Consider the following 18,471-nt stretch of genomic DNA (forward strand, 5'->3'; position numbering starts at 1 on the left):
TTGTGGTTTGTACATACATTTATATATACAATGTGTGTATGCATGTCGCACACATTGTTAATTGTTACACATTTTAATAATACATAGAAGAGAATGAATTATGTTTTGGTTTGTGTGACCTACTAATAATGAAATTTTGTGGAAATTTAAGATTCATATTCACTGATATTCGTTGCTTTGTTATGCTTTACTAAGCGTAAAAGTGCAAAGTAGCCAATTTTTCATTACGAAATTTAACTAAAATTTCTAAAATACAAAGTTCTAAACTAATAATATTTTAAACTATTTCTATATTATTTTTCAGATCATGTACGAGAATTTAATTGTGGAAAACTTTACTACCGCACTTTCCATATGGACGAGGAAAGGGATTCGCTATATGTGGGAGCCATGTAAGTATCATGTAGAAGATAAATAATTATTAGACAGCGGAATCCTATGCAAATGCATTTATGGTTAGGATGGTCGTAGAGAAAATCTGATTAGACAGAAACTAGTTTTATTACAAAATAAAATGAATTAGGCCCAGAAATTTTTGCATATTTTGCATATCGTGCATTTTTTGACATATTTTTACATATCTGCATAAAAAGAGCATATGCAAAACCATATGCAAAAATATATCCAAGGATTTGTGGTCTAAATATCCCACCGAAATGGCTGAAATTTGGTATTAAGTCTTCATTAGGGGTATGCAACTTTACAATTGAAATCTGTCCGCATAGGCCCTCGTCTTCGTATAGCCCCCATAGAACGGTACCTACCGATATTCGGTATTTTGAAAGTTTTGGCCTCAATATCCCACCGATATGACTGAAAATTAGTATTTAGTCCTCGTTGCGGGTATAAAACGTTCCACCTGAAATTTGTCGGCACAGGTCCACGTCTTCATATAGCCCTCATAGGATGGTACCACCCGATTTATGGTATTTTGTAGGTTGTGCCTGCAATGTCCCACCGAAATAGCTGAAAATTGGTATTTAGTCCTCGTTGGGGGTATAAAACGTTCCACCTGAAATATGTCGGCACAGGTTCACGTCTTCATATAGCCCCCATAGGATGGTACCTCCCTATTTTCGGTATTTTGAAGGTTGTGGCCTCAATATCCCACCGAAATGACTGAATTTTGGCATTTAGTCTTCGTTGTGGGTATAAAACTTTCCGCCTGAAATTTGTCGGTATAGGTCCACGCCTTCATATAGCCCCCGTAGAACGGTACCTTCGGATTTCTGGTATTTTGAAGGTTGTGCCCTCAATATCCCTCCGAAATGGCTGAAATTTGGTATTAAGTCTTCGTTGGGGATGTAAAACTTTCCACCTGAAATTTATCGGTATAGGTCCACGTCTTCATAAAGCCCCCATAGGATGGTACCTCCCGATTTTCGGTATTTTGAAGGTTGTGGCCTCAGTATCCCACCGAAATGACTGAAGATTGGTATTTAGTCCTCGTTGGGGGTATAAAATGTTCCACCTGAAATTTGTCGGTATAGGTTCACGCCTTCATATAGCCCCGATATGACGGTACCTCCCGATTTTCGGTATTTTGAAGGTTGTGACCTCAATATCCCACCGAAATGACTGAAATTTGGTATTAAGTCTTCGTTGGGAGTGTAAAACTTTCCACCTGAAATTTGCCGGTATAGGTCCACGCCTTCATATAGCCCCCATAGAACAGTACCTCCAGATTTCTGGCATTTTGAAGGTTGTGCCCTCAATATCCCTCCGAAATGGCTGAAATTTGGTATTAAGTCTTCCTTGGGGTTAAAAAACTTTCCACCTAACATTTGTCGGTTTAGGTTCAGGCCTTCATATAGCCCCCATAGAACGATACCTCCCGATTTTCGGAATTTTGAAAGTTGTGGCTGTGGTTATACATTTCTCTATTTTATTGGCTTGTCTGAAGAGAATTTTAAACAGAAAAATTGTACACACAAACATTTTTGTACCTATTATTGAAATATTTATTGCATAAGAAAATATGTAAAATGCATAAATTTTGCATATGCAAAAATTTATGCATTTTGCATAATTTTGCATATGTCATATGTTTCGATTGCAATGTAATCAGAAGCCAAAAATATGCCCAGTCCCAAAATTTGAAATAAATCGGACCAAAAATAGGGGTTGTATAAAAGTCCGCTGTCTAATATCGTTGGTAACTCACTAAATATTTTGACGTTAGAGTTCGAAAGGCCCTAATGCATAGAACCGAAGCTGGTTACTAAACAAACACATAGTTTCTTACTCACAGAGGAAAAAAGGGTCTGCCTAACATATGTCCCAAACTTATTTTGCAGCAAACATATATATGTGTTTGGAAAATCCCTTAACATAACATAAGTTTAATATAAATTTGTTTGGGTCCACCATATCTCTAACATATATTTTTGCAGGCATTTTTTTGTGCAGGAAAAATTTTCATTCACTATGTTTGGTAGTTTGTTGTTGTTCAGATTAGTTGGTTAAGCTAGGCAGTTAAAAAGATTCAGCGTATCGTCCCAATTCACATGCAGAGCATTTGTTTTGTATCGTGCTGATAATTCGGGCTCAAAACCAATAGAGGCGTTACACTGCTCATATCTAAATTTTGTTAAACCACTTTAAAACCAAAACCAACAACAACCAGTCAAAATAAACATTGAAATAGCAAAAATTTCCACAAAGCTGAATTTTGGTTGAGAGCCAGGGTTTGTCATTAAAGGCAATGTCCTAAAAGTACCCATCGAAACCATATTCGCGGTCAAAGGTCAAAATTTAGGGATTTTTGTTGTTGTAACAGTGTTTATTATTATGTTTGTATGTTCGTTCTTCTGTTCAATCTGGCTCTGGGTGTATCTCCAGTTCCAGGAAAGTGTCTGCTTCGATGGGATGTAACCACAGATACACTGAAGTTAGGTTTGGTTGGGCGGTTGAAAAGATGTTTTGTGTCGTGTGGGCCCATGCCGCATACTGGGCAGATGTCTTGCACGGCGCGGTCGATTTCCGCAAAATAAGAATTTAGGCGACTGCAATATCCGGAGCGTAGTTGAGCCAAAACTACTCTAGTTTGTCGTGGCTTGATATGGCTGTTGATCTAGGAATTCTCTCCTATATTGTTAGACCTCCCTCTCTAGAGCATGAATATCCTTCTTGATATGCCTGTGTCGGGCCTAGCCAGCATATGGTAATTGGGATGGCTCTCACGGTAACACCCAAACAAGTACTGCAACGAAAGCATCTCATTGTGTTGCTTTACTGGAGGAATTTTTGACTCCTCGCGTAGATGGTTCACTGAAGACTTGAGGAGGCACCCTGTTGCTGTTCTCAGGGCTTCATTCTGGCAGGTTTGAATCTTTTTCCAATTCGTATCACATAATCCCGGGGACCAAACTGGCGCCGCATTATATGTGGTCAACAAGGTTTCTTTATCTGCACCCCAAGGGCTGCCGGCTAGGGACTTGAGGACCTTGTTCCTACTTTTGAGCTTGTCGCAGATAGTAGTGGCGTGTGCGCACAACTTGCAAGTAAAGTCGAATATGACCCCTACAATTTTGGGGCAGTTTGTGGTCGGAAATCTACTACCGTCGAGCACGACATTCAATTCTCTTCCAAACTGCGCTGTCCATGTTATGAACAGAGTGGCTGTTGATTTTGTGGCGGAAATCTACATATTCGGTTAAATAGTTGTTCAGTCTCTCACAGATGTCATCAGGATAGGTACCTGACGCCAGGATCGTGCAATCATCCGCATACGTTACGATCTCGATGCCGTCTGGAGGGGGTGGAATACAGGAGAGGTAGAGGTTAAACAGTTCCGGGGAACTCCCTGTTTCATACTACGGGGTTTGGACTTCTTGTTGCTGAATTCCACGTACGACTGGCATCCACACATATAATTGACTATCCAACGTTTCAAGCTTGGCCGGAGGATTGTCTGCTGAATGTTCTCAAACAACATGGAGTGTCTGACTGTATCAAAGGCTTTTGATAAGTCAAGCCCCACCATCACTATTCTATCGCATGGCCGTCTCTTGACAAATGTATGTGGTAATGGCGTGCAGCGCAGTTGTCGTGCTGTGCTGCTGACGGAATCCATGCTGATGATCGGCAACTTGATAGCTATTTCTGATACTGGGGAGGACTAAGGCCTCAAGGGTCTTTGCTACGGGCGACAAAAGCGAAATCGACCTGTACGATTCACTTTTGGTGGCATCCTTGTGTCCGTAGTGGGACCACCATGCCCATTTTCCAGACTTCGGGAACAATGAGGGTGAATAGCGACAAGTTGAGAACTTTAGTGAGATACTCCACTCCCGGCTCATTCTACTGCTTCAGCATTACCATGGAGATTCCATCAGGACCCAACGCTTTGGATGATTTAGCGTTCCTGATGGCATTGGCAACATCACCCATTGTAAACTGTGGTGGTTCCTCCTCGGCAGGAAGAGATCTGATGCGACGTAATACTTTTCTCTTCGCTCTGTCACTCTCGGGGTGCTCGACAAACTGGCAATTGAAATAAGTTGAGCACCTCTTCGGGTCGGATGTTTTCTTGAAAACGGAGCGTCTAATCAAAAAGTGAATAGAACAAATATTCTAGACAGATAAATTCTCGACAAGTTTTTTTCCAAGTAGGAACCATTCTTGAGATATAGCGGTTCTAACAAACACATCATTTATATGCAACTATAAAAGACATACGCACATATTCAGGTGAAACGGCTAACCGGAGTAACCGGGTCTGTTCCCCAGAAATATATGTATGTTTTCTTGAAAATCGAAATCATACCTTTCATTCGGAGCGTGTTTAGTAGAGTTATTCCATGTTAGAGTCATTTTATGCAAAAACAGCTTTAACCCACATGTAAGCCCAAGGGGAACGGCCGTAACGAAAACTCTCCAATTTTCTTTTTTTGAATTTTTGTCAAATTTTTGCGCTGATTACGGAAATGTATAATTGTCATGGGCGGCGAATCCGGTTGACGGTTCTTTGACCTGAAAGGCCAGATATAAAACCGGGTTAGACCCAGTTCTACTGAACCGATTACTGCAAAGTGGGTATCGTTTGATAGCAAACACATGGCTTTGTTATTTTAACCGGTCCGCCTCAGAAATAAATGTGCCAAATCATATCGAAACCGGTTCAGATTTGGATATAGCTCCCGTGTATATTTTCGGCCGATTTGAGATATTTGATGCACCAAACACCTTATATCCTTGCAATTTTAATGAAATCTGGAATGTGTGATGGAAGTTGTTCCAGAAATATGTGTGCCATATTACGACCTTTTCATGATATCGAACGTTACAAAATTTTTTACTTCACAGCCCTCATAGAACGGAACCGCTCGATTATGATTAAAATTTGGTATTTAATCTTGGTTGAGGGGCATAAAACGTTCCAGAAGAGAATTAACGGTATAAATCCTCGTTTTTATTCAGCCCCCATAGAAAGGTACCTTCCGATTTTCGGTATTTTTAAGGTTGTGGTCTCAATATCCCCCCTCAAAAAGCTGAAATTTGTTAAGGCTTCACAACTTGTTCAGTATAGCCCGATTTTCGGTACTCTCAATGTTTTGCCGCAATGTCCAACAGCAATTTGTAAAATTTTAATAAATTACCGTTTTTGGCAGGTATCCAAAAACGTGTTAGCGCACTTTGGCTATCTCGCCGTCGTTTTTGATCCAGATCTTTAGCGCCGCCCAAGTTCGATACAAAACCCTTAATAAATTGATATTTCCAGATCCTCAGCATCAGTTCCCAGATTCCCATCATCATCATTGCGGGATAATGTGCGCCATAACCTGCTGTCTAAACCAGGGACGGGCTTCTTTGCAGTGAAGTATAGTGAGGGCATCCACTGAGTTGTTTGTGCATTTGCTTCTCTCTCACTTACAGTGTGCGTGAATAAAAACATCATGTGGTTGTTGGTTTTTTCACCATACATACACATATACTAAAACATTGATGGTAAATCTTAAGTTAAGCAGATGCTCTCTAATCGCTTTGATTCTTTTTGCAACCACTTGTATTCGCTGCCCCATAACGACGGTACAAGCTTTTTAGGGGCAAATCAATAATTCCTTAGGAAATGCCCCGAAAAGTTGTAAAAAACCTCTACGGCACCATACATAGTGGCTGGAGCGCACGATAACTCTCGAACGGATCAGTCGATTCGGTCCAAAATGTTGCCTTCGTGATATTTTGTGCAAACTGAGTTTAGAATAAAATATGGGTCATATCGGTCCACTTCTTCCGGTAACCCCCTTAGAAAAGTTCAAAATTTTCGATAGAATGGTGCGCACAATAACTCTCGAAGGCAGCGATCGATTTGGTCCTTACTTTGCGCATTATGCACATACTTCTATAGATCAGTAGTGCGATACTCCAAATCATTTTTGAGTTATCGACAAAAATCGGTAAAATTAACGATATTTTTTGGTAAGTTAGCGACAGAAATGAATCTACCGACATCAGAGTGCTGTCAACTTTTGTTTAAAATTTTAATTCATAATTTTGCGTTATATATTTACCATTTTTTGTATGTATTTATTAATTTGAGTTAGAGGATCACTCTACAGATTCGAATATGTACTGTATCGGTCGACTCCTTCGTGTACCTGCCACACAAAATTTCGGAAAAATGCAGTTTAAAAACTGCTCTCGAATCTCTTTGATTTTTTGAACAACTTGTATTCGCTGCCCCCATTAGGGTTTTACAAGTTTTTGAATGGGCATATCCGCACTTCTTGATAAAATGACCCGAAAGCTTTAAAAACTGCTACGGCCACCATGGGTAGTAACTGTTGCGCATTACAACTTTCAAACTGGATACTGGGTTGTTCCAAACTTTGCGTATCGTAATATTTCTTCAAATCATAGATAAAGTTCGAAGATGGTACTTATCGGTCCACTATTTCCGGTACCTCCCCCACAAAAGCTAAACAAGAAGGACGGCGTTATGTTCGGCCGGGCCGAATTTGGAACATTTAATTTCCTTTCGTTTAGGAAGAGGACTAAATGCTAATTTTCGGTGGGTTGTTGTGGCCTAGGTGTAGGTAAGTCGACTTTCGATTAATCGACTTTTTGCAGCCAAAAGTCTAATAATCGTAGTCGGCCTTTGTTTGGATGGAAAATCGCATAATCGATTATCTTGTGATCGATTTTTCAGTTTGCCAATATATTGTTGACTTGGCGGTTTTACCGTTTCAAAAGAAGACTTGAAACTCGACGAATGATCGATTATAATCGATTTTCTGCGGTTATGAAACAGTCGAAAGTCGAGTATTAAGACAACTGAAATAATCGTCAGACTGAAAAATCGCATTTTTAGTTTTAAATCAAAATCGAAAAGTCGAAAAATTGATTATTGCTTTCCATTGCCTATCCCTATTGTGGCCACAACATTAAAAATAGCGAAAAATCAGGGGGTACCGTTCTATTAGGGCTATATGAAGAAGTGAACATGTACCGATAAATTTCTGGGGGAAAGTTTTGTACCCAAGACGAAGACTAAATACCAAATTTCAGCCATTTCGGTCGAATATTGAAGCCACAACCTTCAAAATACCGAAAATCAGGAGGTACCGTTCTATGGGGGCTATATGAAGAAGAGGACCTATACCGATAAATTTAAAGGGAATAGTTGAATACCTTTCGGTGGTATATTGAAGCCACAACCTTCAAAACACCGAAAATCGGGAGGTACCGTTCTACGGGGCCTATATGAAGGCGTGGACCTGTACCGACAAATTTAACTATCCCCTTTAAATTTGTCGGTTGAATACCACCAAAGAAGACTAAATACCAAATTTCAGTCATTTCGGTGGAATACCCCCAACGAAGACCAAATAGCAAATTTCAGCCATTTCGGTGTAATATTGAAGCCACAACCTTCAAAATACCGAAGGAGGTACCTTTTTGGGAGCTATATGAAGACGAGGACCTAAACCGAAAAATTTAAAGGGGATAGTTAAATACCACCAAAGAAGACTAAATACCAAATTTCAGCCATTTTGGTGGAATATTGAAGCCACAACCTTCAAAATACCGAAAATCGGAAGGTATCGTTCTTTGATGACTATATGAAGACGAGGACCTATACCGAAAAATTTAAAGGGGAAAGTTTAATACCCCCAAAGAAGACTAAATGCCAAATTTCAGCCATTTCGGAGGAATATTGAGGCCACAGCCTTCAAAATACCGAAAATGGAGATTTACCGTTCTATGGGGGCTATATAAAGGCGTGGACCTATACCTACAAATTTCTAGGGGAAGTTTTCAACCCCTAACGAAGACTAAGTAGCAAATTTCAGCCATTTTGGTGGGAAAATGAGGCTAAAACTTTCAAAATACCGAAAATCGGGTGGTACCTTTCTATGGGGGCTATATCAAAACGTGGACCGATATAGCCCATTTGCAATACCTAACATTCTAGGAGTAATAGAAACTTCTGTACAAAACTGCAAAGCTCTATCTTAAAAATTGCGATCTGTATCTTGATTTCAACAGACAGACGAACGGACGGACTTGGTTATATCGACTTAGATTTTACCCTGATCACTGACCAATTTAATTATACCCTCCATATTATGGTGTAGGGTATAATAATATACGGTAAAATAGTACGCGCGATATGTTATCAAAGGAGCAACCGATTTATTTTATGTTCGAAAATGGACCTCATTAGGGTACCTCACAAATGTTCAAAATGTTTGTTTAAGTGCAGTTTAAGTTCTGTTCGAAGATCATTTGGAAATGTTTACCGAATGTACTCCGTGTGGCCCTGTTTACAGCGATATTTTGATTTTCGTACCAAATCCGTTCTTAGTGGCCAAAAGCTCTAAATTATAAAGTGACCACCTGAAATTACTGGTAGGCGTGAGACCTATAGAAGGAATGGCTGACTTTCCATCCACTTCCAGAATGGGCTACATCGGCCCATTCCTTCAAGTACCTCCTCCGCAACATTTTAAAGTTTTAATCCAAATCTATATTTTTGTGGGCAATTCGTGTCCAAAAAGTGCCACAAAATTCTGCAAACCTCCTAAATATATAATTTTTGAGGAAAAGGATTTTGGTTGTGTAGCCGGTATTCGATCTATCCATAGATGAAAGTTTTAATTCACATAGGCTGAGGGTACTATCTGTCGGCAAAGCTGATTGGTTCGTTTTCACTTGGTTTCTTTGTCTATAGTATGATGTTTTCAGTAGAGATGGGTTTAGTAAACCGACGCTTAAACCAAGTTTTTATCGCTCTTATGGGTGCACATGCGGCACATGTTAGCTCACTAAGGGCTGTTAAAGGTAGTTTTCAAGGTGACACCAAGGGGAAGACACCGTTCAGTTGACAAAAAAGAGAGACTAAAATAAGTCCTGGGCTTTTCAACCTGGTCTACTGAAGCCGAAATACTAGTATCTTGACATTTCTTACTTCCAAGACCTAGTCACTTACTTCTCCTTTCCTTATTCCATGATTTAAATTTGTAGTTCGAATTTGTTCACATCATTAAATCAACCAAATAAAGGTGTAACATGTAACAAAATAACATAAATAAAGCTGAAACCGGCACAATGTATGGTACATAATTTTATTATTTATTTAATTTATTTTAAAATGCAATTGCTCGTTTATTTGTTTACAATTCTGCTGACATTTGTCATCATTCTTGTGATGATATATTACCAGAAAATCGGCTTAAATATTATATACCGTTCTTTTTCTTTTTTTGTTTTAATAAAAATAAATAATATTTCTGTTTTATCGTTTCATTTTCAGGGATCGTATATTCCGTTTAAGCCTTAAAAATATATCCTCATCGACATGTGATGTAAGTAAATATATAACTTAAAAAATGTAGTCCATACATACCAAAATATACACTTTTAATATTTATTTGTATGTGTGTTATGTTAAAATGAAATGGAAATACCATGGAAACATTTGCAACATTCTCTGGTTTCAATTTTAAGATTTGTCCATTTATTTCTTTTTTCGTTTTGTTGCATTAAAATTTATAAAAATTGTTAACCAACAATCCGATTTATGGCACAAACATCATCAAAATGTGATTTATTTTATTATGAAAAAACAAACAACAACAATAAATAAAATAAACCAGAACATATCACACCATGCTTGGAATTAAATCTTCTGTTTCATATTTGTCATAGATTGCAAAACAAATGGACAACTTGGCAAACCATTGCTTCCATATTTCTCCCGCACAGCACACATGAGTGCGAACTTGTCAGCTGAAAAAAGAACAAACAAAAAACGAACTTCAATCATCAACATACACATCCACAAAACTATTAAAATTAAAAAAAATCCAATAAATTTCCAGCAAATAATATCCTTTCATATCTGCAAAACATCTGCCAGTCCGGTATAACCTCAAGCTCACTTAATGAATAGAAAACATGGTTGTCAGAAATTTTTATGAACAAAAATTTCCCGCATACGTCCATCGTTCAGCCATACACTGGAAGAATGCATTTGATTTGTCAAATGAATTTACCATCAAAATTGATGAAAATGATTTCAGTTTTTATTTCCATAGAAATCGAAATTTGTTTCAGATGTGACATTGATATAATTGTTGCGGCAAATGAGATTGAAATATGTTACTGTTACAATTTAAAACACACATATATACATATGTTTTATTGAAATATTGATGATGGCACATTTCGTTGAATAGTTTTGCGAGTATATGATTGCTAGTATTGGATTTGAATTATGCAATACTCGTATTGATTAAAGTAATTTAAAGAATTTTGGCATGAAGGGAAATTGATAACAAATGGATATTATATGGTAAAGGTCATCCAAAGTAGTGCTGTAATTCTTATATTACCTTAAAATGAATAATCAATTCTAAAAAACAACTAAGTACATGTGTATGAATATCCTTCTGCTAAGAGATCCATTCTGAATGATCAAAAATTATGATGTTCAAATTCCGTATTAATCTTACATATTTACTAAACAGGACGATATTTCCTCAAGTCGAACTAAGAACAGATTTCTAAAAGCGCCGAACTACTACTTTACTTCTCAAATTTTGGAAGACATGTATTGTGGCGATATCATCTTCAACTTGTCTTTCCATAGGTGTTTAGGCCTTTTCAAAATCTCGGATGGTACGCCCCTTTTGATATTTTTATTTTTACTGGAAGGTAGCCGTAGACGTCCGTGACATGTCCTGATGACATAATTATCTGAAGTACACCAAATTCCCAATTTTAACAAAGTCTTGAGTGGATCTTTTAAATTTTCCAAGGTATATTTATATTGAATATAACAACAATTGTTTTGATCTATCACAAACGCATGTTTAAAAAACGCTCAAAAATGTTTGACCAAGGAAAACGAAAATATTGGAAGAAATCGTAAAAAGGGCCTTGAGATACATACATACATATTTCTCGAAAACAAGAGTTATGGAGAAAAACTGGATGTGAAAATAACTCGCAAATCCGAAGTTCGGATGAAACAGCCAATTTTTTTTTCATTTGTTCACCAGTATATTCGATGAGTGGGAGACGTATATCTCTGTAGTTGACACAAATAGCCTTGCCTTCTTTTGTGTGTACGGTGCAAAAGGTTACAATCGTTCCTACAGCCAAAATTTGCTAATCTTCGGTCAAAAAATGAGGCTAACATCTTCAAAACAATTAAACACCAGACTGCACACGGTGTGCCCTTAACTAACTTTAAATGAAAAGTGGGATGTTTTGCAGATTCTGAAACTATATGTTCATAGATGAGAAAAATAAAAACACAAAAACAATCCCAACATCTTCTAGAAGATGACCTCCAGCCCTTCTGTAGGAAGACATTCAGGTGTTCTATAAGAAGTCTTTCAGATCTGCTATATGAAGACATTCAGGTCTTCTATAGGAAGTCCTCCAGTTTTTCTATAAGAAGGCCTCAGATCTTCCATTAGAAGGCCTCAAATCTTCCACAAGAAGACCCCAGGTCTTCTTTAAGATGGCCTTAGGTCTCCTATAAGAAGACCCTAGGTGTTCTATAAAAAGACCCTAGGTCTCCTATAAGAAGACCTAGGTCTTCTATAAGAAGCTTTCAATGTTCTAAAAGAAGACCTCCAGATATTCGATAAGAAGACCTTCCTATTTCTATTCTATTCTAAAAGTAGACCTCCAGTTCTTCTATAAAAAACCTTCATGTCTTCTATAAGTAGACCTAAGTAGACCTGGTCTACAATGAGAAGACTTTATGCTTTTCTATAAGAAGAGCCCCTGCTCTTCTATGAGAAGACCATCTGTTTTTTTTATAAAAAGTCTCCTGCTCTTCTATGAGATGAGCTCCTACTTTTCTATAAAAAGACCCCCCTGCTCTTCTATAAGAAGACCTCCTGCCCTTCGACATGCGAACGTCCTACTCTTCTATGAGAAGACGTCCTGCTCTTCTATGAGACGACCTCCTGCTCTTATATGAGAAGACATCCTGCCCTTCTATGAGAGTTCCTTCTGCTTTTCAAGGAGAGGACATTCTGCTCTTCTATATGCAAACGTTCTGCTCTTCTATGAGAAGACGTCCTGCTCTTCTATGAGCAGACCTCCTGCTCTTGTATAAGAAGACCTTCTTCTCTTCTATAAGAAGACCTCCTTCCCTTCTATGAGAGGACCTTGTGCTCTTCTATGAAACGACGTCCTTCTCTTCTATAAGAAGATCTCTTCTCTTCTTTAAGGCCTCGTGGTCTTCTATAAGATGAAATTGAATTAAAAAATTGAATATTTTAGTTTTTTTTCTTTAAATACATTCTATGCCATATGGCATAGTATCCAAAAACCACTTTTCCAAACAAAATGTTTAAAAAATATTTTTGATTATTCATATAGTGGGCTTAAGTATATATAAAATTGGAAAAATTTATTTTTCAGATCAAAAACAAAAAAGAAGCACCGAAAGGGTCAAATAAATCGATCAAAGGTCACTCAGCATAAGCCGTATTCTGAAGTCGGTTGTCATGCCCGGACCATATAAATACCATTCGGATAACACTATGCAACACTGAAAATGCAAACAACTTCTACTATGAATTTTTTGAAAGTGCATATTGAAGCTACAAAATCGCAGTGGGGTTTTGTCCTGTCAGATCCAGTTCGGTTTTTATGGCCTCATCTAAACCGGGCTAAAACTACAACTTTTTGCATTTATCGGGCCTTTATCTCAGAAACGAATAGGAATTCGGTCTTGCTGTCTTTGGCAATATTGTAGCCCTAAACTAGTAGAACGGTGCCGTGACATAACTCCCACTGATATAACTCCCAAAACTATTTTGGGAGCTATATTCGCCTTTGTTTGCGGACATATGTCCGACTTTCAACAAAAATATTTTCACTATTTAAAAAAAATGTTGTAAAAATATGCACAGACCTTCTGGAAAACAGGAAGCGCCGCAGTCGAAGAAAATAAACCGTTTTTGGAAAAATATGCAAATACTTTCTGGAAAACAGAAAGCGCCGGAGGCAAAAATATTTTTGAAAAAAATCGTGCGATTTTTTTACAAAAAAATATTCACTTTTTAAGGAAATAATAAGTTGTTTAAAAGTATGCAATTATTTTCTGAAAAACGAAAAGCGCCGCGGCAAAAATATTTTGACAAAAATCGCGCGATTTTTTCAAAAATATTTTCACAATTTAAGAAAATACAAAATATTTGTAAAAATATGCAATTTTTTTACTACTACGAATTAAGAAAAAATTATATTTACATGTCTATAATAAAAAAAAAATAATAAATATGAATACGAAATGTCTTCGTCGAATACCATAGTTTGCTAAAACTTCTCCGAACTGATACTGACATAATTTCATAAATTAAGCCAAAATTATTTTTGTAATTAAAAAAAAATCGTTGGGAGTTATGTCCGCAAAGCAAAGGGGACATAACGCCCAAAATCATTTTGGGAGTTATGTCCGTGGGAGTTATGTCCGGGCACCTAGTAGAACATCTCTTTTGAACTGACCACATAAGGAAAACTCCATCTAGGGCATAAAAATCGATAAAATATAGAAAATTTTACATAATTGCTGAAATTCTGGTCAGTATCAGCTAAACTATTAGGACTTGAACCAAGTAACCCTTAGGAAAAATCTTCCAAATAAAGTCCTCAGCAATTCTTCAAAAAATTTTGAAACTCTAAAATGCTTACTTCATGTTTTTTTCAGCGGTATTTTGCATACCAGCAGTTTATTCTCGCATTTCGGATTTCACCACATTATTGACAAAGAGCGAAATGTATACAAATTATGGAAATTTTCGATATTTTATAAAGTTTGTTGCAATAAATGTAGTTTTTCGAGTTCATTATTTCTACAAATATTTTATTCTTGCCCTTATCTACAAATGTGCTTCATAGGTGATATGAAGATTCACATGGGTTTCAAAGATATAGCCTCTAATTTCTTTAAAAAGTCAATATTTAACCATGTTTAGAAGGGACCATAAAATCCAAGCTGGATCTTACACAATAACACCCAACTAGGGTTTTCGTCGTTTTGGTCTGTACTTTCAAAAAATCCTCAGCTCAAATTGTTTACACAAGATTACCTTAAAAATGTTGTACCGTGTAATTGTTGAGCAAAGTGTTGAATTTAATTAAGAGCTGCATCTACTTTTCATCGATTTTAAAAAAGGATTTCATTCACTGCAGAAAAATGTATTTCGCCTAAACTTATGAATCTCAAAAAGGTAATGACGCAAACTGCTACGTTTTGCATAAAGAAAAATAGTCTCAATCTTTTCAGGTTGTAAGTGGAGTAACTTAAACACTTTTTATACCCTCCACCATAGTATGGAGGGTATATTAAGTTTGTCATTCCGTTTGTAAACCGTCGAACTAATCATTTGCGACCCTATAAAGTATATATATTCTTGATCAGGATAAAATTCTAAGACGATCTAGCCATGACCGTCTGTCCGTCTGTTGTAATCACTCAAGCGTCCGCAATAATTGAAATAGAGTGCTGAAATTTTGCACACAAGGGTCTTTTTTCCATAGGCAGGTCAAGTTCGAAGATGGGCTATATCGGTCCACTCTTTGGTATAGCCCCCATATAACGGTACCTCCGGATTTGAGGTATTTTGACGTTCTTCGCCACATTTGCACACCGAATTAGCAATAATTTGTCACTTAGGGTTCCTATTGATCAACAAACTTATACCCCAAAGGATATGGGCATAGGTCCATGTTTTGGTATAGTCCTCATATAACGGTACCTCCCGATTTTCGGTATTTTGAGAATTTTAGCCACAATTTGTAACAGAACTATCTGCAATTTGACATTTAAGGTTCTCAGTGGTCATTAAACATCTCCACCAAAAATCGTCAACATAGTTCTATGTTTTGGTATGGCCCCCTTATAACCGTACCTCCCGATTTTCGGTATTTTAAGCATTTTAGTTACAATTTTTAACCGAACTAGCTGTAATTTGACACTTGCGGTTCTCAGTGGTCATAAAACTTCTCCACGAAACATCGTCAACATAGGTCCATGTTTTGGTATAGCCCTATATAACGGTACCTCCCGATTTTCGGTATTTTGAGAATTTTAGCTGTCGATTTTAACCGAAATGGCTGTAATTTGACATTTGAGTTTCTCAGTGGTCATAAAACATGTCCAACGAAACATCGTCAACATAGGTCCATGTTTTGGTATAGACCCCATATAACGGTATCTCCCGATTTTCGGTATTTTGAGAATTTCAGCTGCAATTTTTAACCGTACTAGCTGTAATGATCGGTATTTTGAGAAATTTAGCTACAATTTTGTCTATTCAAAAATAATGGTCAATATACATATGTCCATGTTTTGGTATATATAACTGCACCTCCCGATTTTCGGGAATTTTCAGTGGTCACGAAATTTCTTCACTAAAATTCGTCAACATGGGTCCATTTTTGAGGGTCTACATTGTTTTGATGAAACTACCCTCAATTTGACTCTTGAAGTTCCCTGCAGCTATAAAACTTTTCCGCCAAAAATTTAAAGATAGGTTGACTTTTTGATGTAGCCCCGTAGGTGGTACCTTTCACCTAGCTGAACACATTTTTTTAGATTAGATTAGGTAACACTGTGCAACAAAATGGAGGTGAAAGTCTGGGGCACGGAAAATTCCTCTTGGGGAAGAAAGGCCTTGGTGAGTATATTATGAACCCCGAAGGACAGATCCGCCGTGAGTCGAACTTCCGCGTTATGGCGTGCTGAAATTTTTGTTGGAGACCCTGTGGGCCATCAGGAATTAGCGTTATATCTTTGTTCACTGTTGCTTAAGTGCTCTACAAAAACAACAAACAAAGATATAATGCTAATTCATGATAGCTTACAGGGTCTCTTGCAAAAACTTCATCATGCCATAACGCGGAAGTTCGACTCACGGCGCATCTGTCCTTCGGGGTTTTTACTATACACACACCAAGGGCTTTAATCTCCAAAAGGAATTATCTCTGCCCCAACATTTGTGTTCACAATGTAATTTAAGCAATAGTGGGAGGCAGTAGGAGTCTATCCATTGTCGAAAAGTTGTTACACCTAAAATTGTGAAAGGACCCTAATTATTCCATTTTAATTAAAACTATTTTATGGTGAAGGGTATAAAAAGTTCGGCCCGGCCGAACTTAACGCCTTTTTACTTGTTTAATTTTAAAAAGGGGAATTATTTTTATACCCTACACCATATATAGTATTAAGTTTGTTTTTCCGTTTGTTACTCATTGAAATAATTATTTTCGACCCTATAAAATATACATATTCCATTTAGCCATAGTCAATCTGTTGTAATCACGCTTTATTTTGAAACTGTAATGTTTTTTATACAGGTATGTCAAGGTGGGCTATATAGGTCCACGGTTTTTCGGTCTTTTGATGGATTTATCTGCATCCGTAATTTTAAATTTTAAGTTCCAAGCAGCAACGAAACTGTTCCACTAAAAAAAATTTCGACTTAGGTAAACAAAATTTCGACTTGGTATAGCTCCCATATAATAATACCTCCCGATTTTCGGTATTTTGTCGGTTTTACCTACATTTTTTGGCTAAACTACCTGTAATTTGGTATGGAAGTTTCTTTACTCCTCGGATGTTTGGTACTGCAAATGTGCTATTCGGTATTTTGGAGGCTTTAGCTTCATTACCACACCGAAATGGCAGAAATTTGGTGCTTAGTCTTCGTCGGGGGTATAAAACTTTCCCCCAGAAATTTGTCGGTATTGGTCCACGCCTTCATATAGCCCCCATAGAACGGTACCTCCCGATTTTCGGTATTTTGAAGGTTGTGGTCACAATAATCCACCGAAATGGCTGAAATTTGGTATTTGGTATTCATTTGGGATACTAAACGTTCCACATGAAATTTGTCGGTATAGGTCCACGCCTTCATATATCCCCCCTAGAAGGGCACCTCCCAATTTCCGGTATTTTGAAAGTTGTGCCCTCAATATTGCACCGAAATGTCTGAAAGTTAGTATTTGGTCTTCATAAGGGGTATTAAACGTTCTATATGAAATTTGTCGGAATAGCCGTTTCAATATAGAACGGTGCCTTCTGATTTTCATAATTCTGAGGTTTGTAACGTTAATATCCCATGGAAATGACTGAAATTTATTATTTAGTCTTCCATGGGGTTATCAAATATTCCAGAAGATAATTGTAAGTATAGGTCCGCGGGTTTCTATATCCCCCATAGAAGCGTACCTCTTGGTTTTCGGTATTTTGAAGTTTTTACCGAGATATCGGAAATTTGGTACTTAGTCTTGTTTGAGTCTAAAAACCTTTGTAGTTATAGATCTACGTTTTGATATAGTCCCAAGGAAGGGTACCTCCCAAGTTTCGGTATTTTGAAGTTGAGCGGCTCAACTTGAGCCACATTGTTTTACCGGACTTGCTAAAATTTGGTATTTAGTCTTCTTCACAAATGAAAGGAAACGTGGTGGAGGGTATAACAAGTTCGGCCTGGCCGGGTTTTTCGTTAAGATATATTCTCTTTGAGCTATATAGCATACTTTGTGTGGTCTCTTCGCCTTTTTTCTTTTGTTTTCCTTTAAGCAGTACCGGTGCCCTTGGTAAGCGGTTGTTTTATTTCAACACATTTAATAAAGAAGAACCATTATTGTTCTTTCTTCCAAAATTTAAACACTGAATTTTTCTTTCCTATTACTTTTCCATTATTCCTTGATTCATGTTTTGGTATAGCTCCCATATAATGGTACCTAGCGATTTTTCAGTATTTTGAGAGTTTTCGCTACATTTTTTGACTGTAATACTCGCAATTTGACAGTTCAGTCACATTGCGTTTACCAAACTTCTCCACCAAAATTTTTCGACACAGGTCAATATAACGGTAACTCCCAATTTTAGGTATTTTGAAGCCGAAGTTGTAGCTCTAACGAATTTTTTCTTGTTACATTTTTAGAACATTCTGTTTTTCTCTCAAAATATAATTATTGCCCATGCCGTGTGTA

The 18,471-nt window shown here is 37.3% G+C and overlaps 1 protein-coding gene across 2 annotated transcripts in view; it reads left to right on the top strand.

Moving 5' to 3' along the window:
• Positions 1-18,471, top strand: part of Sema2a (Semaphorin 2a) — a 491,368-nt gene that overhangs the window by 317,676 nt on the left and 155,221 nt on the right. For both annotated transcript variants that reach the window (XM_073957591.1, XM_073957592.1), the window contains exons 3-4: positions 305-392; positions 9,758-9,809. In XM_073957591.1, coding sequence (XP_073813692.1) covers positions 305-392; positions 9,758-9,809 — 140 coding nt within the window. The remainder of the gene's footprint in view (positions 1-304; positions 393-9,757; positions 9,810-18,471) is intronic.

Source organism: Musca autumnalis, unplaced genomic scaffold, assembly GCF_047663935.1.
Source record: "Musca autumnalis isolate F117 unplaced genomic scaffold, ASM4766393v1 scaffold_5, whole genome shotgun sequence".
Lineage (NCBI taxonomy): Eukaryota > Metazoa > Arthropoda > Insecta > Diptera > Muscidae > Musca > Musca autumnalis.